The 17,735-nt window shown below is 53.1% G+C and overlaps 1 protein-coding gene across 1 annotated transcript; it reads left to right on the plus strand.

Moving 5' to 3' along the window:
• Positions 1–6,158: 6,158 nt before the first annotated feature.
• On the plus strand, positions 6,159–15,435 carry CKM (creatine kinase, M-type). The gene is made up of 8 exons (XM_020898209.2): positions 6,159–6,266; positions 8,440–8,653; positions 9,616–9,770; positions 10,210–10,342; positions 12,307–12,478; positions 13,736–13,859; positions 14,243–14,432; positions 14,931–15,435. The coding sequence occupies exons 2-8, from the start codon at positions 8,461–8,463 to the stop codon at positions 15,107–15,109; spliced, it is 1,146 nt and encodes a 381-aa protein (XP_020753868.1). The 5' UTR covers positions 6,159–6,266; positions 8,440–8,460; the 3' UTR covers positions 15,110–15,435.
• The last annotated feature ends 2,300 nt before the right edge of the window (positions 15,436–17,735 follow it).

Below are 17,735 nucleotides of genomic sequence, written 5' to 3' on the forward strand. Positions count from 1 at the left end.
GCGTGGAGTGGAGTCAGATGGTTTAGGGCACATCCTCACTCCGTCAGTTGTTGACTGTGTAATCCCTGAACCAGGAGCTAAGCTCTCTGGTCCCCACGGTCCTGGTCTGTAGAAATGGACTCACAAGGGTAACCTATTTTGTGAGGCTGGTGTGGGGATTAATGAGTAATCCCTGTAAAAGGCGACAGAGCCTACTCGTCACAACTACTGAGTCCGCGTGACACAACTGGAATCCTCACACTGCAAAGAAAGATCTCGCATGACACAACAAAGGCCCAATGCAGCCAAATAAATAAATAAATAAAAATAAACATGAAAAAAAAGTGCTGTCAGAAGGATGCTCAGAGAGAACAAAAGATTACAGAGTGAAAAGTAGGTCTTTGTCTCTCTTGATCCCCAGATACTCTTCCAAGAAGCAGACATGATTCAGTTCAGTTCAGTTCAGTTGCTCGGTCGTGTCCGACTCTTCGATACCCCATGGACTATAGCACACCAGGCCTCCCTGTCCATCACCAACTCCTGGAGTTAACACAAACTCATCTCCATTGAGTTGGTGATGCCATCCAACCATCTCATCCTCTGTCATCCCCTTCTCCTCCTGCTCCCAATCCCTCCCAGCATCAGAGTCTTTTCAAATGAGTCAGCTCTTCGCATCAGGTGGCCAAAGTACTGGAGTTTCAGCTTCAGCATCAGTCCTTCCAATGAACACTCAGGACTGATCTCCTTTAGGATGGACTGGTTGGATCTCCTTGCAGTCCAAGGGACTCTCAAGAGTCTTCTCCAACATCACAGTTCAAAAGTATCAATTCTTCAGGCTCAGCTTGCTTCACAGTCCAACTCTCACAACCATACATGACCACTGGAAAAACCACAGCCTTGACGAGATGGACCTTTGTTGGCAAAGTAATGTCTCTGCATTTTAATATGCTGTCTAGGTTGGTCATAACTTTCCTTCCAAGGAGTAAGCGTCTTTTAATTTCATGGCTGCAGTCACCATCTGCAGTGATTTTGACAGACATGATTACCAGTTTCTAATATCCTCCTCAGCTAGTGCACAGAAATGAATTGTGTATGACTGAGTGTCAGTGACCATTTAAGAAAAACGAAAATGAGAAAAACCTGACCCCCGGAGGGTCATGATGGCTTTGACTTTGGGTGTGGCAACTTGCTTTGGTGAATCTCAGAGGAGCACAAGTGACAGTCCTCCCAGTTCTGAGCTTAGATCTCAGGGACTTTGAAGATTCCCTCTTGCGTCCAGGTGGAGGCATGACATAGCCCCTGTGTGTTCCCTCTTACCACAGCATCTCCATATTGCTAAAAGATAAACTGAGGCATGTTAAAATTTTATTGAGTTTACTTAAAATCGATTCAAATCAAGCGGCACCCAACCCAGCAGACAGAAAGGAGCTTTGAGTAACTAAACAAAATGGAAGACTCTTATAGGAGGAAGGGAGAAGGAACGAAAGCTCCTGGAACAACAAAGCAGGCAAACAAGCAGACTGGTTATTGTGAGGTCGCTTTCCTTTAGGGACGGCAGGCACCTGTCTGGGCAGATTACCTAACTAGAGCTGATCTGAGTGGCTGGTTTAAGATTCAGTCTCCAGGAGAGACGCAACTGTCGTTAAGCCTTGATTTTATGACATGGGTCTTAGCATTTTGAGCCTGTTGTCTCATTTTTAACATAATGGTATGGAACAAAGCTTCCCAGTTGCACCCAGCCCAAAACAACCAACTCTTAGCCAGCCCCACATGTGCTTTTAAGCTCCTGCATTTTGGGGTGGTGTGTTTCACTATATTTTTGTGGTACTAGGTGTATATATATAATTTCCCTCACTTAGGTGGCTTCCCTTGTGGTTCAGATGGTAAACAGTCTGCCTTCAATCCAGGAGACCCTGGCTTGATCCCTGGGTCAGGAAGATCCCCTGGAGAAGGGAAGAGCTACCCACTCCAGTGTTCTTGCCTGGAGAATCCCATGGACAGAGGAGCCTGGTGGGCTAAAGTCCATGCGGTTAAAGTCTGTGGGGTTGTATAGAGTCAGACACAACCGAGCGACTAACACTTTCACTTTAGCAATAGATCTCTGGCACTATGATCTGCGGGCTTCCCTGGTGGCTCAGTGGTAGAGAATCTGCTTGCCAATGCAGGAGACCCGGGGTTGATCCCTGGGTTGGGAAGATCCCTTGGAGTGGCAACCCACTCCAGCATTCTTGCCCGGAGAATCCCATGGACAGAGGAGCCTGGTGGGCTAAAGTCCATGGGGTTGCAAAAGAGTCAGATATGACTTAGCGACTAAACAACAACAAATAACAATGATTTTAATGTATTTTCTCATGTGTTGAAATCCTAACCTTCAAAGGTGATGGTATTAATAGGCGGGGCCTTTGGTATTAGTATGATGTGATTAGATCATGAGGGTGGAGCACTCATGAATGGGATTGGTGCCCTTATAAGAGAGAACCCATAAAGCATCCTTGTACTTTCTGCCTCCTGAGAATACAAGAAATTCTGTAATCCCTGGCCCTTTTGCAGCCTCAGCATCCACTCTTTGTAAAATGAGGCTTCGGCATAAAGAGGGGAAGTGAGGAAGGGAGTGACTACCTCATCCAGTCTGCTTCTTTCCAGCTGAGTGATTTTGGGCAAGTGACTCAGACTCTCTGGCTTCACGTTCCTGCTGTGTAAAATTTTCAGGACCTACCTCATAGTACTGTTGGAAAACTAAAACTGGTTAACACACATACAGTGATTGAAACCTGAAGTCAGACTGCTAGGGTGATGAAGTGGGCAAGGGGATGTGGGCCTGAAAACCTAGAAAGGGATGCTGGGGCTGACAATATAGTTTCCCCTTGCTGAGAAGCCTGGAAATTATCTTCACCAAACCCTGAACCCACTATCAGCAGCCCAGTGCCAGCTGGAGTCCCAGCTCCGCTCCTTCCCTGCTGTGCGACCTTGGATAAGTCAGTTAACCTCTCTGAGCCTTATTGTTGGTAAGGCTCAGACGTAAATGAGTTAGTAAACGTCAAGCAGTTAGCCTAGTACTTGACATGTACTTGGAGAAGGAAATGGCAACCCACTCCAGTATTCTTGCCTGGAAAATTCCATGGACAAAGGAACCTGGTGGGCTACACAGTCCATGAGGTTGCAAAGAGTCGGGCACAACTGAGCGACTTCACTTGACATGTAGGAGTGCTCCATGAGAGTTAACTGTTGTTCAGTCGCTAAGTCGTGTCCGACTCTTTGTGACCCCCATGGACTGCAGCACGCCAGGCTGTCCTTCACTATCTCCCAGAGTTTGCACAAACTCATGTCCATCCAGTCAGTGATGCCACCCAACCTTCTCATCCTCTATCGCCCCCTTCTCCTCCTGCCTTCAATCTTTCCCACAAAGTGGAGAGGCCATTTAACCTCCATGCTAACCTCCTTCTAGCATGTCCAGTTTCCCAGAAGAAGCATGATTCTGAGGGCAAGAGTTGTTCCTTCAGCCCTTGTAACAATCTTGTAAGCATTTGGTAGGAAAGTCCTTTCTGCCTAAGCTGGGTGGAGGGGTTTCCAACTGATTGATGAGGCTATTATTTCCCTAGTCAACAAATACTCATTTCTCTGGCGAGCACTGGGGAGCAATGGCAGGCTCTGAGCAGGAGAGGTCAGCAGAGAGAGAGGTGGGAGGGGCCGAGACTGGGTCTGGAGACCAGGGAGGAGACTAGGGCAGGAGGGAATGTGGAGGTCTTGTGGTGGCTCAGACGGTGAAGTGTCTGCCTACAATGCGGGAGACCCAGGTTCAATCCCTGGTTCGGGAAGATCTCCTGGAGAAGGAAATGGCAACCCCCTCCAGTATTCTTGCCTGGAAAATGCCATGGACGGAGGAGCCTGGTGGGCCACAGTCCAAGTGGTCACAAAGAGTTGGACACGACTGAGCGACTTCACTTTCTTGAGGGATGGGACGGGGGAGGGACAAGCCTTGGAGACTGAGGGGCTCAAGGGGTGGAAGGAAGCTATACGATAAGGCTCACAATGCTCCCCAAGGCCAACTGTTTCTGCAAGACTCAAGATAAAGAAGGCAGAGCTTATGACCCTGCTGGAGGGTTTGATTGGCTCCTCCTAGGTCACATGACGAACCATTGCTGCAAAGGATTCTGGGAAACTGAGTTTCTGACATTTGGGCTTCTCCAAAGGAGGTGGTCAAAGGGTGGGGAACTCCCTCAATGTAGAAAGGGCTTCAGATGCTGTGTGGCCAAGAGGAATGTCAGATGTCCACACAAGGGGTTATTAGGGGTCCCGGGGGCTGGGCTGTGTGTGATGTGGCTGGATCCTGTCTCTCCTTTGCTCACAACCCTCAGGGACTCCCATCAGAGCCTTAGGACCCTACAGATCTGCTCCTGGGCCCCCTCCAACCTCATCTTCTTCCTCCCACTCTCTCCTCCATCTGCTCCAACCTCTTCCCTGTCTCTCTGACATGCCAAGCCACTCCCACCTCAGGGCCTTTGCACCTGCTGTCCCCCTTCCAGATATCCACATGGCTGGCTCCCTCTGGTCTCTGCTTGGATGTCACTTCCCCAGCGAGGTCTGACCTGATCTCCTCCGCTGTGTCCCGTCACTTGCATCTTTTACCCTCTGTCTCTTTCCTTCAAAGCCCCATTGTCCCCAACATTAAAATGTATAACAACTTGTTCACCCTCACTAAAATGTTACCTCCATGAGGACAGGGGTTTGGGTTATCTTCTGCTGGGTCCCAGTAAGTGCTTAATAAATAATTGTTGACATGATACACACATAACGATTCTAGACCAGTTCCTTCTCTGGGCCTCAGTTTCTGTAACTATGAAGGAGTGCTTTGACCCACTGACCTTGCTGGGACAGGACAGTGAGGGGAGTGATCAGGAACTAGGCCCCAAGGAGAAAAGTTTTCTAAATAGTCCCCCTCCCACCAGGAACATCAGGAGAGGCAGAAAGGGCCCCCTTTTCCCTAGATCAGTGCTCCCTGCCTAGAAAGAAGCGGGGGAGACCCAGGAGGAGGGAGGAACACCAGAGGAAAGGAACATTCTCTTCTTTGTTTCCATACTGGGTGCTCCCTGGTTTCCTGCTCCCTGGACTTGCCCGATCCGTGCATCCTGCAGTCTTGGTGCCTTCCAGGCCGAGGACACCATTCCCGCTGTGTCGTCCCATTTCTGCAGGATCTCCTTCTCAGCCCTTGTGGTCCCCGATCAAGCCTGGATCTGAGTGTGTCCCTGACCTGAGCTACCACCCAGCCCCCTTCCACCGTGGCTAGGGGTGGCCTCCCGAGCTCGCGGCTGCCCTTGTAAGGAGGCGAGGCCAAGGGACACCCGAGACGCTGGGTTATAATTAACCCGGACACGTGGTGACCTCACCCCACCAACACCTGCCCCCGCACCCCCCCAGCCCCAGCACCTCGGGTCTCCCAGAGGAGATCGCAGCAGTGAGCTCTAAAAATAAACTCCCTTCCCAGCAGGCCGTCCCTCCCTGTACCCTCCACGGCGGAAATCTCCCCGGGTCACTGGGCTGGTGGATTGGAGTGGGAAGGGTGACCACCACCTTCAACCTGGCCTTGAGTGAGATCCGCCCTAGCTTGGCCCAGCCTCAGTTTTCCTTCCCTGCACTTCCGAGGAGGAAGGTGCATCCTAGCACAGGCTTCTGGGGTCAGGCTGTCCCCTGTTCCCACCTCGGCCTTGGTCACACATTCCCTATAGCTGGGTGACAGCAGGCAAGTCACACAGCCTCTCTGGGGCCTTTCCTCCGCCGGAAAACCAAAGACCTGACCTTCAGGGCCATTGCAAGGTTTCCCCAGGGACAGGGCTCAGGACCTGCTGTGTGCTGGGGTCAAGGCCACTGGGGGCTCAGGGGAGGCAGTGGCCTAGCAGAGGGCCAGGGGAGGGTGACTTCTACGTGCCTGGGATGTTTTCTGACACTATCCCATGGCCCCGGCGGGGCTCCAGCTGTCCCTGCCAGCCCGACTCAGCACTTGGTGCGGGGACCAGCTTGGTGCCGGGGGGGATATGGGCCCAGACCCTGGCGCAGCCCATACAAGGCTATGGGGCTGGGCGCGAGGCATGCCTGGGTTCGGGGTGGGCATGATGCCCGGGCAGTGAGGTGGAGAGCTCAGCTGCCCTCCGGCCCACTCCCAGGGGGCAGACCCTCCCAGCCAATCACACAGCCCAGGCCCCCCCTATATAAGGCCAGGGCTGCAAGCCCTTCCTTTGGGTCAGTGTCGCCTCCGGGATACAGACAGCCCCTTCCAGCTAACGCCCAGCCAGGTACTGCCCGGGGAAGGGTCCAGAGTGGAGTGTCTTCCATGGGAGCCAGAGTTTGAGCTGTTTGTGGAAGGGGCCTTGCATGTTGCCTCCCACATGCCCCCGCGTGCAGGTGGATCGGTGTGTGGCAAGGTGGTCCTTGTGTCAGAGAGTCCCTGCCACCTGGGAGCCCCTGACTCCCAGCCGTGACTTGTGATCGCGGGGCCAGGCGTCCTGGGGGGAGACCCCAGGATGGAAAGGAGCCTTCACAGTGGTCAGCTGTCCCTGCCCTGCAAGGGGCTGCGGGCCAGGCCTTGTTCATGATGGTCTGTCGCCAGAACCGGGCACCGTAAGCCGTGGGAGGTGTGTGTATCACCTGTCAGGCTCTTTGCCTTGGTGACCTTGTGGCCCGTTGTGTTCTGCACAGTGTGACCTTGTGTCTGTCTGACTTTCCGTGGCTCCTGCATGAGCCCCTGTATGCCGGGTGTCCCTGAGCTGGGAGGTGTGCACACGTGGGCCCATTTACCGTGCGACCTGGGGGTGCGTGGTGGTGTGTGCATGAGGGGCTCTGGGTTACGTCTGCTGGTGTCTCTTGGGCTCCCCCACCTTGCTTCTCTGCCCTCTCCCGGCGTGCCCCCAGAAAAGATGGGGGTGGGGACATGCTCTGAAGGGGCCTTTCTGGGCTGAAAGCCCTTGAGCCCCAAAGCCTGAATGCATGTCCTCCCGGCCACCCTGGCCCACCTGTCTCTGGCCTGCTGACTTGGTGCAAGCCGAGCCCTTGGAATGTGGGGGTGGGGTAGCAGCTGGGGGTGGGGGAGAGGAGTCTGCCAGATTCTAAAAATAAATCCCCACCCTGGACATCAACTCCAAAGGCTTTCGTGGGTTCCAGCCCCCTTGGCCTGATGCCTCGGCCTTCAGCTCACCCTCATGCCCATCTCCTTCGCACCGTCCCGCCCGCTCCCCATGCCTGGAGCTGGGAATGAGCATCTCGTCCCTACCAGCGCCGCTAAAGGGGCCTCCCTCCTCCTGGGTCTTGTGAACAAAAGTAATAACGACAGCGCAGCAGCCACCCTTCTAGAGGCGTGCGGGCTGGTTGCTTCAGGCTCTGTGGCGCTGTGGGGTGTCAGCCCACCAGGCTCTTCTGTCCAAGGGATTCTCCAGGCAAGGGTACTGGAAGGCGTTGCCATTTCCTCCTCCAGGAGATCTTCCCGATCCAAGGAGTGAACTCTCATCTCTTACATCTCCTGCATTGGCAGGCAGGTTCTTTACCAGGTCCCAGCTCCATGCTGGGGCCTGTGCTCAACTGGCTTCATGCTGGATCTCAAAGAATCCTCCTGGCAACCCCATGGGAAAGGTTTGGTTCACAGAAGACAGAGGCTCAGGAAGACTGAGCAGCTGACCTAGGGTCACACAGCCCAGAGATGGCACGGATGGGATTTGAACCCAGGTCTGTCGACCTCAGAGGCTGAGCTGTTCTTAACTGTGCCCCGCAGGACAGTGTCAGCACGCAGAGGTGGGGGCAGGCCCCCAGCCATCCCTCTCACCCTGCCTCTCCTTCCTCGACTGAGCACCCAAGAATCTTCATATGGAGAATGTCCCTTCTCTGCTCACACACTCATTCCCAGCAACATCCTCCACCCTCACCAGCTCCTCGTAATTCAAAACAACAATAACAACAATAGCTAGCAAAATAATGATTAGTGTGTGTCAGGCACTATTTTAAGTGCTTTACATAATGAACTCATTGCATCCTTCCAACACCTCCATGAGATGAATGCTATTCTACCCGCATTTTACAGGTGATTATTTTGAGGCATAGAGAGGTTAAGCAAGTTGCCCAAGGTCACACAGCAGAGCTGGGATTCAAAGCCAGGCTGCCTGATTCTGGAACCTACACTCTTATCTATCAGTTATCATATCTTATCACAGTTACGACTCCGGCTTGAGGGGTTCCCCCCTCCATTTTTCCAGCTGGAGAAACTGAGTCTCTAGCAATGTTACTAGCCTGGGGTCACCAGCAGGATAAGGCAGAGCTCAGACCCCAACCTCAGACTCGTGATACATCCCAGAGATGCTCGGGCTCAGAGAGAGGATCCCTCTGGCTCCCTCAGGCCTGCCTGACCCCAGGGCCTGGCTCTGCTCTCTTGCTGGTCTCCGTGGGTGTGACCTAACACCCCCCTCCACCCCTCCCCATCAGGCCCCCCACACCGCCGCCACCATGCCGTTCGGTAACACCCACAACAAGCACAAGCTGAACTTCAAGCCGGAGGAGGAGTACCCGGACCTCAGCAAGCACAACAATCACATGGCCAAGGCGCTGACCCTCGAGCTGTACAAGAAGCTGCGGGACAAGGAGACGCCATCCGGTTTCACTCTGGATGACGTCATCCAGACAGGTGTGGACAACCCAGGTAGGCCTCCGGGGGGCGTCACAGGGGCTGTGAGGCGGGCCTCAGTTTTCCCATCTGTAAAGTGGGGACCATACTCATGGGGCTGCCATGAGAAACAGATGAGTTGAATGTGTGAGGGCCTGGGACAGGGTCTGGCAGGTGGCAAACCACTTGCTCATCGTGTGCGAGCATCATGTGAGACGCCCCTGAGGGAGGCTATTGCATCTTCCAGGCCTCAGTCTCCTCACCTGAAAAATGGGCGCCCAGGTTGGGCAGACATAGGCATGTGGAGCGGCTCCTGGCAGAGTGAGCGCTCTGACTCTGACGGGGGGTTCCTTCTCCAGGAACACCCCACCAGGGCGGGTGGGGCTCAGTAAGAGACCAGCTCACAGCCTCAGCCCCCAATTCATGACTGAGGGGAGAGGCCCTTTCTCTCCAGGCCTCTGTTTCCCTACTTGAGAAATAAGAGGGTTTTTTTCTTTTTTTTTTTTTTTTTGGCCACAAGGCCTGCAGGATCTTAGTTCTCCAACCAGGGATTGAACCCTGGCCCCCTGCATTGGGAGTGTTGAGTCTTAACCATTTGACCACCAGGGAAGCCCAAGAGCGTCTTTCAAGCCTCTTCTTATTGGTGGGGGCTGATAGTCTCCAAGGTTCTGAACATTTTTAGGGGAAGATCCCTTGATTTGGGGAGTCTCACGTGGTAACATTTTTAGTAGCTTGCCCCTAAGACTTTCCTTTCTCCTTTGTCCTGCGCTCAGCCTTCCTCTCACCGCCCACCCCCAGATACCGCCTCGATCTCCCCGAGTCTTCTCTCCCCATCCCTACCCGCCCTCAGCCTCAGTTCTGACCCAAGATGCTCAATGAACTCCCTTGCATATACGCACACATACACACACGTGTGCACACACGGTCTACACTGGACCCAGGAACCCAGGCCTTCCCCGTGGCCGACAAGCACCTCTGACCTCCCTTTGACCCCCCAGGTCACCCCTTCATCATGACCGTGGGCTGCGTGGCTGGCGATGAGGAGTCCTATGTGGTTTTCAAGGATCTCTTTGACCCCATCATCCAGGACCGGCACGGGGGCTACAAACCCACGGACAAGCACAAGACTGACCTCAACCATGAGAACCTCAAGGTCGGCCGCCCGGGGAGGGCGGGGCGGGGGAGCGGGGAGGAGACACCCAGAGAGACATGGAGACAGACGGAGAGAAACAGAGGGGGATGGGAAGAGAGATGGACAGGCAGACACAGAAGACAGCCAAGGAGATAGGGGTGGGAGGGAAGAGAGAGAGAGAGAGAGAGAGAGAGAGGAAAGCAGGTAGAAAACATACAGGGAGTGAAGGGAGAAGCAGAGACACAGAGATGGAAAGGGAGATAAATATGGGGAGAGAGAGAAAGGAGAGACAGAGCCAGGGAAGGAGGGGGAGAGAGGCCAGCGGGGAAGGAAGAACCAAGGGAAGCAGCTGAGAGCCCACGAGGGCTGGGAGGGCCTGCGGGGGAGATCTGATCTTGCTGGGGAGGGGGCAGGGCGCACAGGATGGTCTGCCCTGCCCTGACTCCCACCCGTTCCCTAGGGTGGAGACGACCTGGACCCCCACTATGTGCTCAGCAGCCGTGTCCGCACGGGCCGCAGCATCAAGGGCTATGCACTGCCCCCCCACTGCTCCCGCGGCGAGCGCCGGGCCGTGGAGAAACTCTCTGTGGAAGGTGAGAGCCGCCACCCCAGCTCTGGATGCCCTTGAGCCCCCATTTGCCAAAACACTGCAAGAACTTGATAATCACAGGTGCTTGGTGAGTGACAGCTGGCAGTATTACCCCTGGGGGAGGTCTAAGGGATGCTGTCAAGATTTGACACCCAACTGTGCCAGGGTCCTGACGTTCATCCGTCTATTCATCCATCCATCCACCCAGCAAACATTTACGGTTGTTCTGGCCCTGTGTGGGGAGCTGGGTTTCCCATGATGAATAAGATGGACCAAGGTCACTGCTCTCACAGAGCTGTCAGCCTGGTGGGGAGATAAGAGGAAACACTGAAACCAACAAAAGAATAAGATCATGCCCAAATGCCATGAAGCCAAGAAACAAGGGTTGTGGCACAGAATGACTGTGGGCAGCTATGTTGGAAAGGAGTTGAGACATGATTGACAAGAAGGAGCCAAACTTGGGAAGAAATCTAGGCAGGTGAACAGCAGTGCAAAGGTCCTGGGGTGGGAAGGTGTGTTGGAGGAATAGCAAGGAGACCAGTGTTGCTGGAGCTGAGTGGTTGATGGGGAGAGGGGAGGAAATGAGGTCAGAGGGGTGTTGGGGTGACCAGGTTGTACAGAGCTTTGTGGGCTGTCGGGAGGACTTTGGCTCTGACCCTGTGGGTAGAGGAGACTGGTGAGCAGAGAAGGGACAGGTTCAGACTTACATGGATCCCCCTGGTGGGGAACAGACGATGGGCAGAGGTAGGAGGGACGTAGAAGGGCAACTGCTGGGGTCCAGGTGGGGCCGGGGAGTGAGAGGAGCAGTGGGATGAGGAGAAAGAGTGGGTCATTCTGCTAAATGTTTAACAACTGGCTCTAAAAAAAAAAAGCAGCAGCAGCCTTGATTTGCAGCCAGCAACTGCCAATTTCTCTGGTGTAAATTCTCCTACAGAGACCAATTTTAAGCTAACGACATGACATCATACAGAGAGGGGTAATGGGAAGAGATGTGCAGTAGCGTGTGCTTATGTAGAATTTCCACCACACAGATGCAACAGGTGACTTCAAGAACATAGAAAATAGTAAGTGTAGTAAAGTAATTAGCAAGTGATAGTCCTGAGTACTTACTATCTTCATTTTAAATACTGGGTTGGCCAAAAAGCTCATTCCGAAAGATGTTATAGGAAAACTCGAATTTTTTGGCCAACCCAATATAGTTTGTTTTTGTAATTTATTTTTAACAATATAATATAGTAGGTAGTATATGATATAGAACATATTATGTAGTATATTATACAAATATGTATAACATATTTTTTAAAATGTATATTATAGAAATACATTATACACATATTTGTCATGTCTTATGATATGAATATATACAAATGCATGTATGTATTATGTATTTGTTATATACATAATATACATGTGTGTGTGTATGCTCAACTGCTCAGTCATGTCTGACTCTTTGCAAATCCATGGACTGCAGCCTGCCAGGCTCCTCTGTCCATGAGATTTTACCAGCAAGAATACTGGAGTGGGTTGCCATTTCCTCCTCCAACACATAATACACACTATGTATTATGAATACCTATGAATATATGCAAATACTATATATACTATAATATTGTTTACTGATGGCTCCCAGATTCCTGAGACTTTGACTCTGCCCGACCAGCCAGCAGGAGTGGGCACCAGCACACTATTGCCCACAGATAGACTGACTGGATGTGAGAATTGGTGGCAGGCAAGGGAGAATCCATGTTTTTGGCCTTGAGCACATGGTGTGGGTGTTCGCAGGCCTGGGCAGACAGCGGAGGAGCATGTTTTTCAGGGGGCGGTCATGAATTTGGCTTAGACACCTTTAGAACCTCCACAGGGTCAAGGCCCAGGCCCCTGGTGGACAGCAGTGTGGGGTGCCCAGGGCGTCTGCAGCCCACCTGCAGAGCAGGCTGCTGACCCCTCCTTCCCGCGGCCCCTCACCAGCGCTCAACAGCCTGACGGGCGAGTTCAAGGGCAAATACTACCCTCTGAAGAGCATGACAGAGCAGGAGCAGCAGCAGCTCATCGACGACCACTTCCTGTTCGACAAGCCCGTGTCCCCGCTGCTGCTGGCTTCAGGCATGGCCCGAGACTGGCCCGATGCCCGCGGCATCTGGTGAGGCCCCTTGCCCAATGCCCCCCTTCTGCCCCGCCTCCTCTAGTCGTCCCCTGACCCTCCACCAGAGTCAAGACCATGACAGCAATTCTCCAGGGTGATCTTGACCTCCAACCCTGCCTTCCCTGTGGTCTGCATGTCACATTTTAAGAAGCTTGAAACTCAGATTTGAACCAGACTCCCTAGGTTCAAATCCCAGGGCTGCCACTTACTAGCTGTGTGATCTTGGGCACGTAATTTAATGTTTCTCTGCCCCAAATCTCCATCTATAAAATGTGATCATGGTAATTCCTAGCTCTTGGGGTTCTTATGAGGATTAATGAATTAATTTATGCAAAATATTGGGAAAAGTGTCTGGTATATAGTAAGTATCCATACTGGCTATTGGCATGATTTTTATTGCTAATTATTGTTGCTAGCTGGGCTTTCTAGTAATTTTTTAATCCCCAACTCTGATGAAAGTGAAAGTTGCTCAGTCGTGTCCGACTTTGTGACCCTATGGACTGGAATTCTCCAGGCCAGAATACTGGAGTGGGTAGCTTTTCCCTTCTCCAGGGAATCTTCCTAACGCAGGGATAGAACCCAGGTCTCCCACATTGTAGGCGGATCCTTTACCAGCTGAGCCACAAGGGAAGCCCAAGAATACTGGAGTGGGTAGCCTATCCCTTCTCCATCAGATCCTCCCGACCCAGGAATCGAACCGGGGTCTCCTGCATTGCAGGCGGATTCTTTACCAACTGACCTATGATGGAAACCGCCCCGCACCCTCCCCGCCCCGCCTCCCACCAGATTCTGGAGCTCGGTTTCAAACAATTTGGAGAGTATAGGTTGTAAGATTTCAAGATTTTAAGTGTTTCCAGGTTCCACTAATGTGAGATTTTTTATTTTAATGTCAGATTTTGTGAGTCAATGGTTTCAAACATTTCCAGTACTAAAGTTTTCTAGCCTAAGACTCCTTCTGTGATGTCACAATGTCATGGAAGATTTATCAATTCTGATTCTCGGTTTCCGTCTTTCATTGATTCTAATATTCTATAATATTGTGCAAAGAACTAAGACCCTAAAAGCCACTGATGCCACGATTCGAGATTTCACGGGTCCTGTGACATTTAGAGGTGTAAGCTGCTGAGACTGATGCTCAGCCCTCGTGCTCTTTAGGCCCGCTGCCCCCTAGCGGTGGACGAGTGTTTGCAAGAGGGAGGGGAACGGGGTTCCCGCGGAGCTGGTCCCCTGACCTTTCGCTGCGCCCGATGCTAGGCACAATGACAACAAGAGCTTCCTGGTGTGGGTGAACGAGGAGGACCACCTCCGAGTCATCTCCATGGAGAAGGGGGGCAACATGAAGGAGGTTTTCCGCCGCTTCTGCGTGGGGCTGCAGAAGGTGGGTGCCTGCCCTCGCGTGACTCCACGTGACCGCCCCCAGCCCCTCGGAACCCTTCTCCTCCCCGCGCCGAAGCCACGCCCCTCAGCGGTGCTCCGCCCTCGCTTTCCAAAGCCCCGCCCTTTGGGAAACCGGCCCCACCCCTGTCCTCAAGCCCCGCGGACAAGAACCCGCCTTCAAGGCGTCCTCAAGCCCCCCGTCCCCTCAGAATCCAGCCATCACTTGTGTGGTCGGGTCCCTGCCCCGAGAATCTCGTGCCTCCGCCCTCTCGGAGTCCTACCACCACCGACATTCTCACCCCCGTCCCTCGGATCCCTGTCCGGGTGGTGGGTGTATTTGGGGGTGCCCGCAGCGCTGATCCCGGGTCCTCTCACCTACCTCAGATTGAGGAGATATTCAAGAAAGCCGGCCACCCGTTCATGTGGAACGAGCACCTGGGCTACGTGCTCACCTGCCCATCTAACCTGGGCACCGGGCTGCGTGGAGGCGTGCATGTCAAGTTGGCGCACCTGAGCAAGCATCCCAAGTTCGAGGAGATTCTCACTCGCCTGCGCCTGCAGAAGCGAGGCACAGGTGCGGCCATGTTCCCCTCACGCGGCTTCCAGGGCTGGCCCTTAGTGGCGGCTGAAGGGGAGCAGGGGCATCCCCACGGGTTCTGGGGGTCGGCAAGAGCTGCTCCTCTGTGAGTTTCAGTTCTTCCTCTGAAAATAGGCATCAGCACGCCTTATCTCAGAGGAGTCCATATACCATCATGGTTATATGATTAATATACACTGTGTATGTCCCTGGCCGCCTAGGGGCCTCACTTTCCCGTCTGTAAACGGGAAGATGGTCAGGATTCGACCCCAGGCAGCCCGGCTCCTGAACTCAACTCCGTTACCCACAATGTTGGATGGTTGAGGTACCTAAAGCCAGCCCGAGAATAGACAGACGCTCAGGAAACTGCATGCATTTAACACAGTAGGCATTCACCCAGTACGTCCGCCTGCGCTGTTGGCACGGCGGCCCGCGTTCCAGGCCCCGCTCCAGCATTTCTGCTGGCTCCTTAGCCCCTGCCTCCTACTTCCGCAGGTGGTGTGGACACGGCTGCCGTGGGCTCAGTGTTCGACGTGTCCAACGCCGACCGGCTGGGCTCGTCGGAGGTAGAACAGGTGCAGCTGGTGGTGGATGGTGTGAAGCTCATGGTGGAGATGGAGAAGAAGCTGGAGAAGGGCCAGTCCATCGACGACATGATCCCCGCTCAGAAGTAGGCGCACAGCCAGCCCGCCGCCGACTGCTGGAGCCCCAGCCCAAGGGAGGACCCAGCCCACCGGAGGCCCGCCCTTCCTCCTGGAGCCCAGCCTATAAACGTTTGGTCCACCTGGGGCTCTATGCATCCTTCTAGTTCCAGTTTCAACCAGAGTTCCAGCCAATGGGCTCCATCCTCTGGGTTCTGGCCAATGAAAAACCTCCCTTACGGTCTCCTCTTCTTTCCCTCAAGCTCCGCCCACCACCAGGAGCTCTGGCTAATAGACCTCACCTGGAGCTGTTGCTTTTTCTCCACTCAAAGCAACAAATAAAAGCAATGGTGGCCTTAGAGTTGTGTTTGATAGTTATTAGTACTGAAGGAGGAGGAGGAGGAAAAATTTCGGCAATTAGCTACTATGTGACCTCAAAGTGGCTTGTCGTCTCTAGGCATGTCCTAGGGCTACACGTTTTATCCCACCTCTAAAGTGAAAGCGTTAGTCGCTCAGTCGTGTCTGACTCTTTGCGACCCCATGAACTGTAGCCCGCCAGGCTCCTCTGTCCGTGGAATTCTCCAGGCAAGAATACTGGAGTGGGTAGCCATTCCCTTCTCATCTTTTCCCATCTCTAAAATGAGGCAAGTTCAGGGTACAGCATCTAATTAAAACATTACAAGGCTCTATGGGGAATCTGAGATCCAGAGAGGTGTGGTCCAGTGTCACAAACTGAGCTTGGGCCCTTCCCAACCTCTGCTCCCAATCACTCATGCTCAGATCTCAAACACAGGATCCATTCTAGGGAGAAACGGAGGTCAAACAAAATATCTGAATTTGCCCTCCTCTTTTCAACTTCCCTTCCTTTGCTCAAGAACCTGCCATGGTTCCCAACGTCTCCTAGAATGCTCTACTATGTGTGCTTCTTCAAGGTCAAACAAATACGTACCATATGCCGAAGGCTCTTCTTTCCAGTTCTTTTCTTATGATTCCTCTATACATTTTTCCGTTCCTTACACTGTGCAATCCCCACCCTAATGTCCGCCCAAGCTGTTTCTTCCTCCAGGCTGGAGCTTGGGTCACAGCATCCCTGTGAAGTCTTTGAGGACAGGCCTTTTGGAGAGCTTGGTTCCAGGAAACAGCAGAAAGTCGCCTTGGGGTCGGGAATGGGAGAAGTGGGTAATGGAAGGCAAGAAACATCTGAACACATATTGGGTGTCAGCCAGGTCAACCACTTCTACTTGACCCAATAGGATGAGGCCTCCATTATCAAGGGGGTAGTGGGTGGGCCCCCAAAGAGACAAAGGTTTTAGAAGAAAATGTGAGGCAAAGTTAGGAAGACAGAGCCCGCCAGGGACCTGGAGGAGGCACATTTTCCATCCTTAAGTCACACAGGTAAAGGGCCCTTAGAGGAAATCTCTCCATTTTCCAGAGGGGAGACTGAGGCCTAGGGATGTCCCCAAGAGTTTCCAGAGAGATTATGGACACAGAAGAGACCCCAAAGGTCAGGGCACTCAGGGTCTGGTAGACGTTGGGATGTGCTTTACAATACTGCCCCCAACTGAAGATCCCATCACTAATCTGAGCTCCACTCGCAGTGCCACATACAGCACAGACCATGGTCCAAGCATCAAGTCTGCCATCCAGGCACCTGTCAGCTACCATGTCTGTCCCTCCCATTTTGCCTCCTAAGCCTGAAGTCCACTCCTTCCCTCCCCACTTTCTGTCCCCCTGCCCTTCTGACCCGATTCCCTCCCTCCCTTCACAGCACAAACTTGCCTGCCCCTGACACTCTCTTACTCAATGACCTTGCTGTGGCTCCGCAGTACCCTCAGCACAAAGCCCAGGTAACTCTCCACGACCTTCGAGGCCAACCAGCCCTCCAGCCTCATCTCTCACAGTGACGCCACACTCAGTTAAGTCACATGCCGTTTGTTGAAGGACTTGTACTTGCTTCTCTCTGCTTAGAACTCATGCCTGCCCCCAACCCAGGCCCCCCCGATTCTGTCTGGTTAGCTGCTCACCATTCTCCCTGTCCCAGGGGAGCTGAGCCTCCTCCTCCAGGAAGTCCTCCCTGGTGAGGGCACTTTCCCCTTCTGTACTCCCCCAACCAGCCTCACCAACTCGAGTCATCACTGAAGACACAGCTGCCTCCTCCCCTGGACAGTGAGCCCTATGTGACGGCAGGGCTGGGGTTTTCCTGGCCCCCACTGTGTCCCAGCCCAGGGCTGGGAACTGAGGAAGAACTCAGGAATAGAGGTTTTTGTGACAGGGTTGGTTCCCCTGCCACACACCTCATTTTTCTACCCTCTCAACTACAAGCACCTGTCTTTCAGCAGAGTCCTGCTATGGCCTAACACATGATAGGCTTTTGATTCTGCCTTAGACCCTGAATTTTTCAACACTGACCACTCTTTTTCTCTTGAGCCAGCCACTCTTTTAATTTTTAGCCCCCTTCAGTTCTCATTTGACTTTCCTGTCCCATGAAGAATACAACAGTTGACCCTACCATGACTTAAAACAGGCAAGTGAGGCAGTTGAACTAAGCTTCTATCCTGCAAGCAACACTCCGTGGCTCCCCAGTGCCGTCGGATGAAAGCCCAGACTGCATGCTTTGGCCCACAAGGCTCTGGTGAAATGCCCTGCGTTCCTGCACTGG

Source organism: Odocoileus virginianus, chromosome 20 (assembly GCF_023699985.2).
Source record: "Odocoileus virginianus isolate 20LAN1187 ecotype Illinois chromosome 20, Ovbor_1.2, whole genome shotgun sequence".
NCBI classification, from domain to species: domain Eukaryota; kingdom Metazoa; phylum Chordata; class Mammalia; order Artiodactyla; family Cervidae; genus Odocoileus; species Odocoileus virginianus.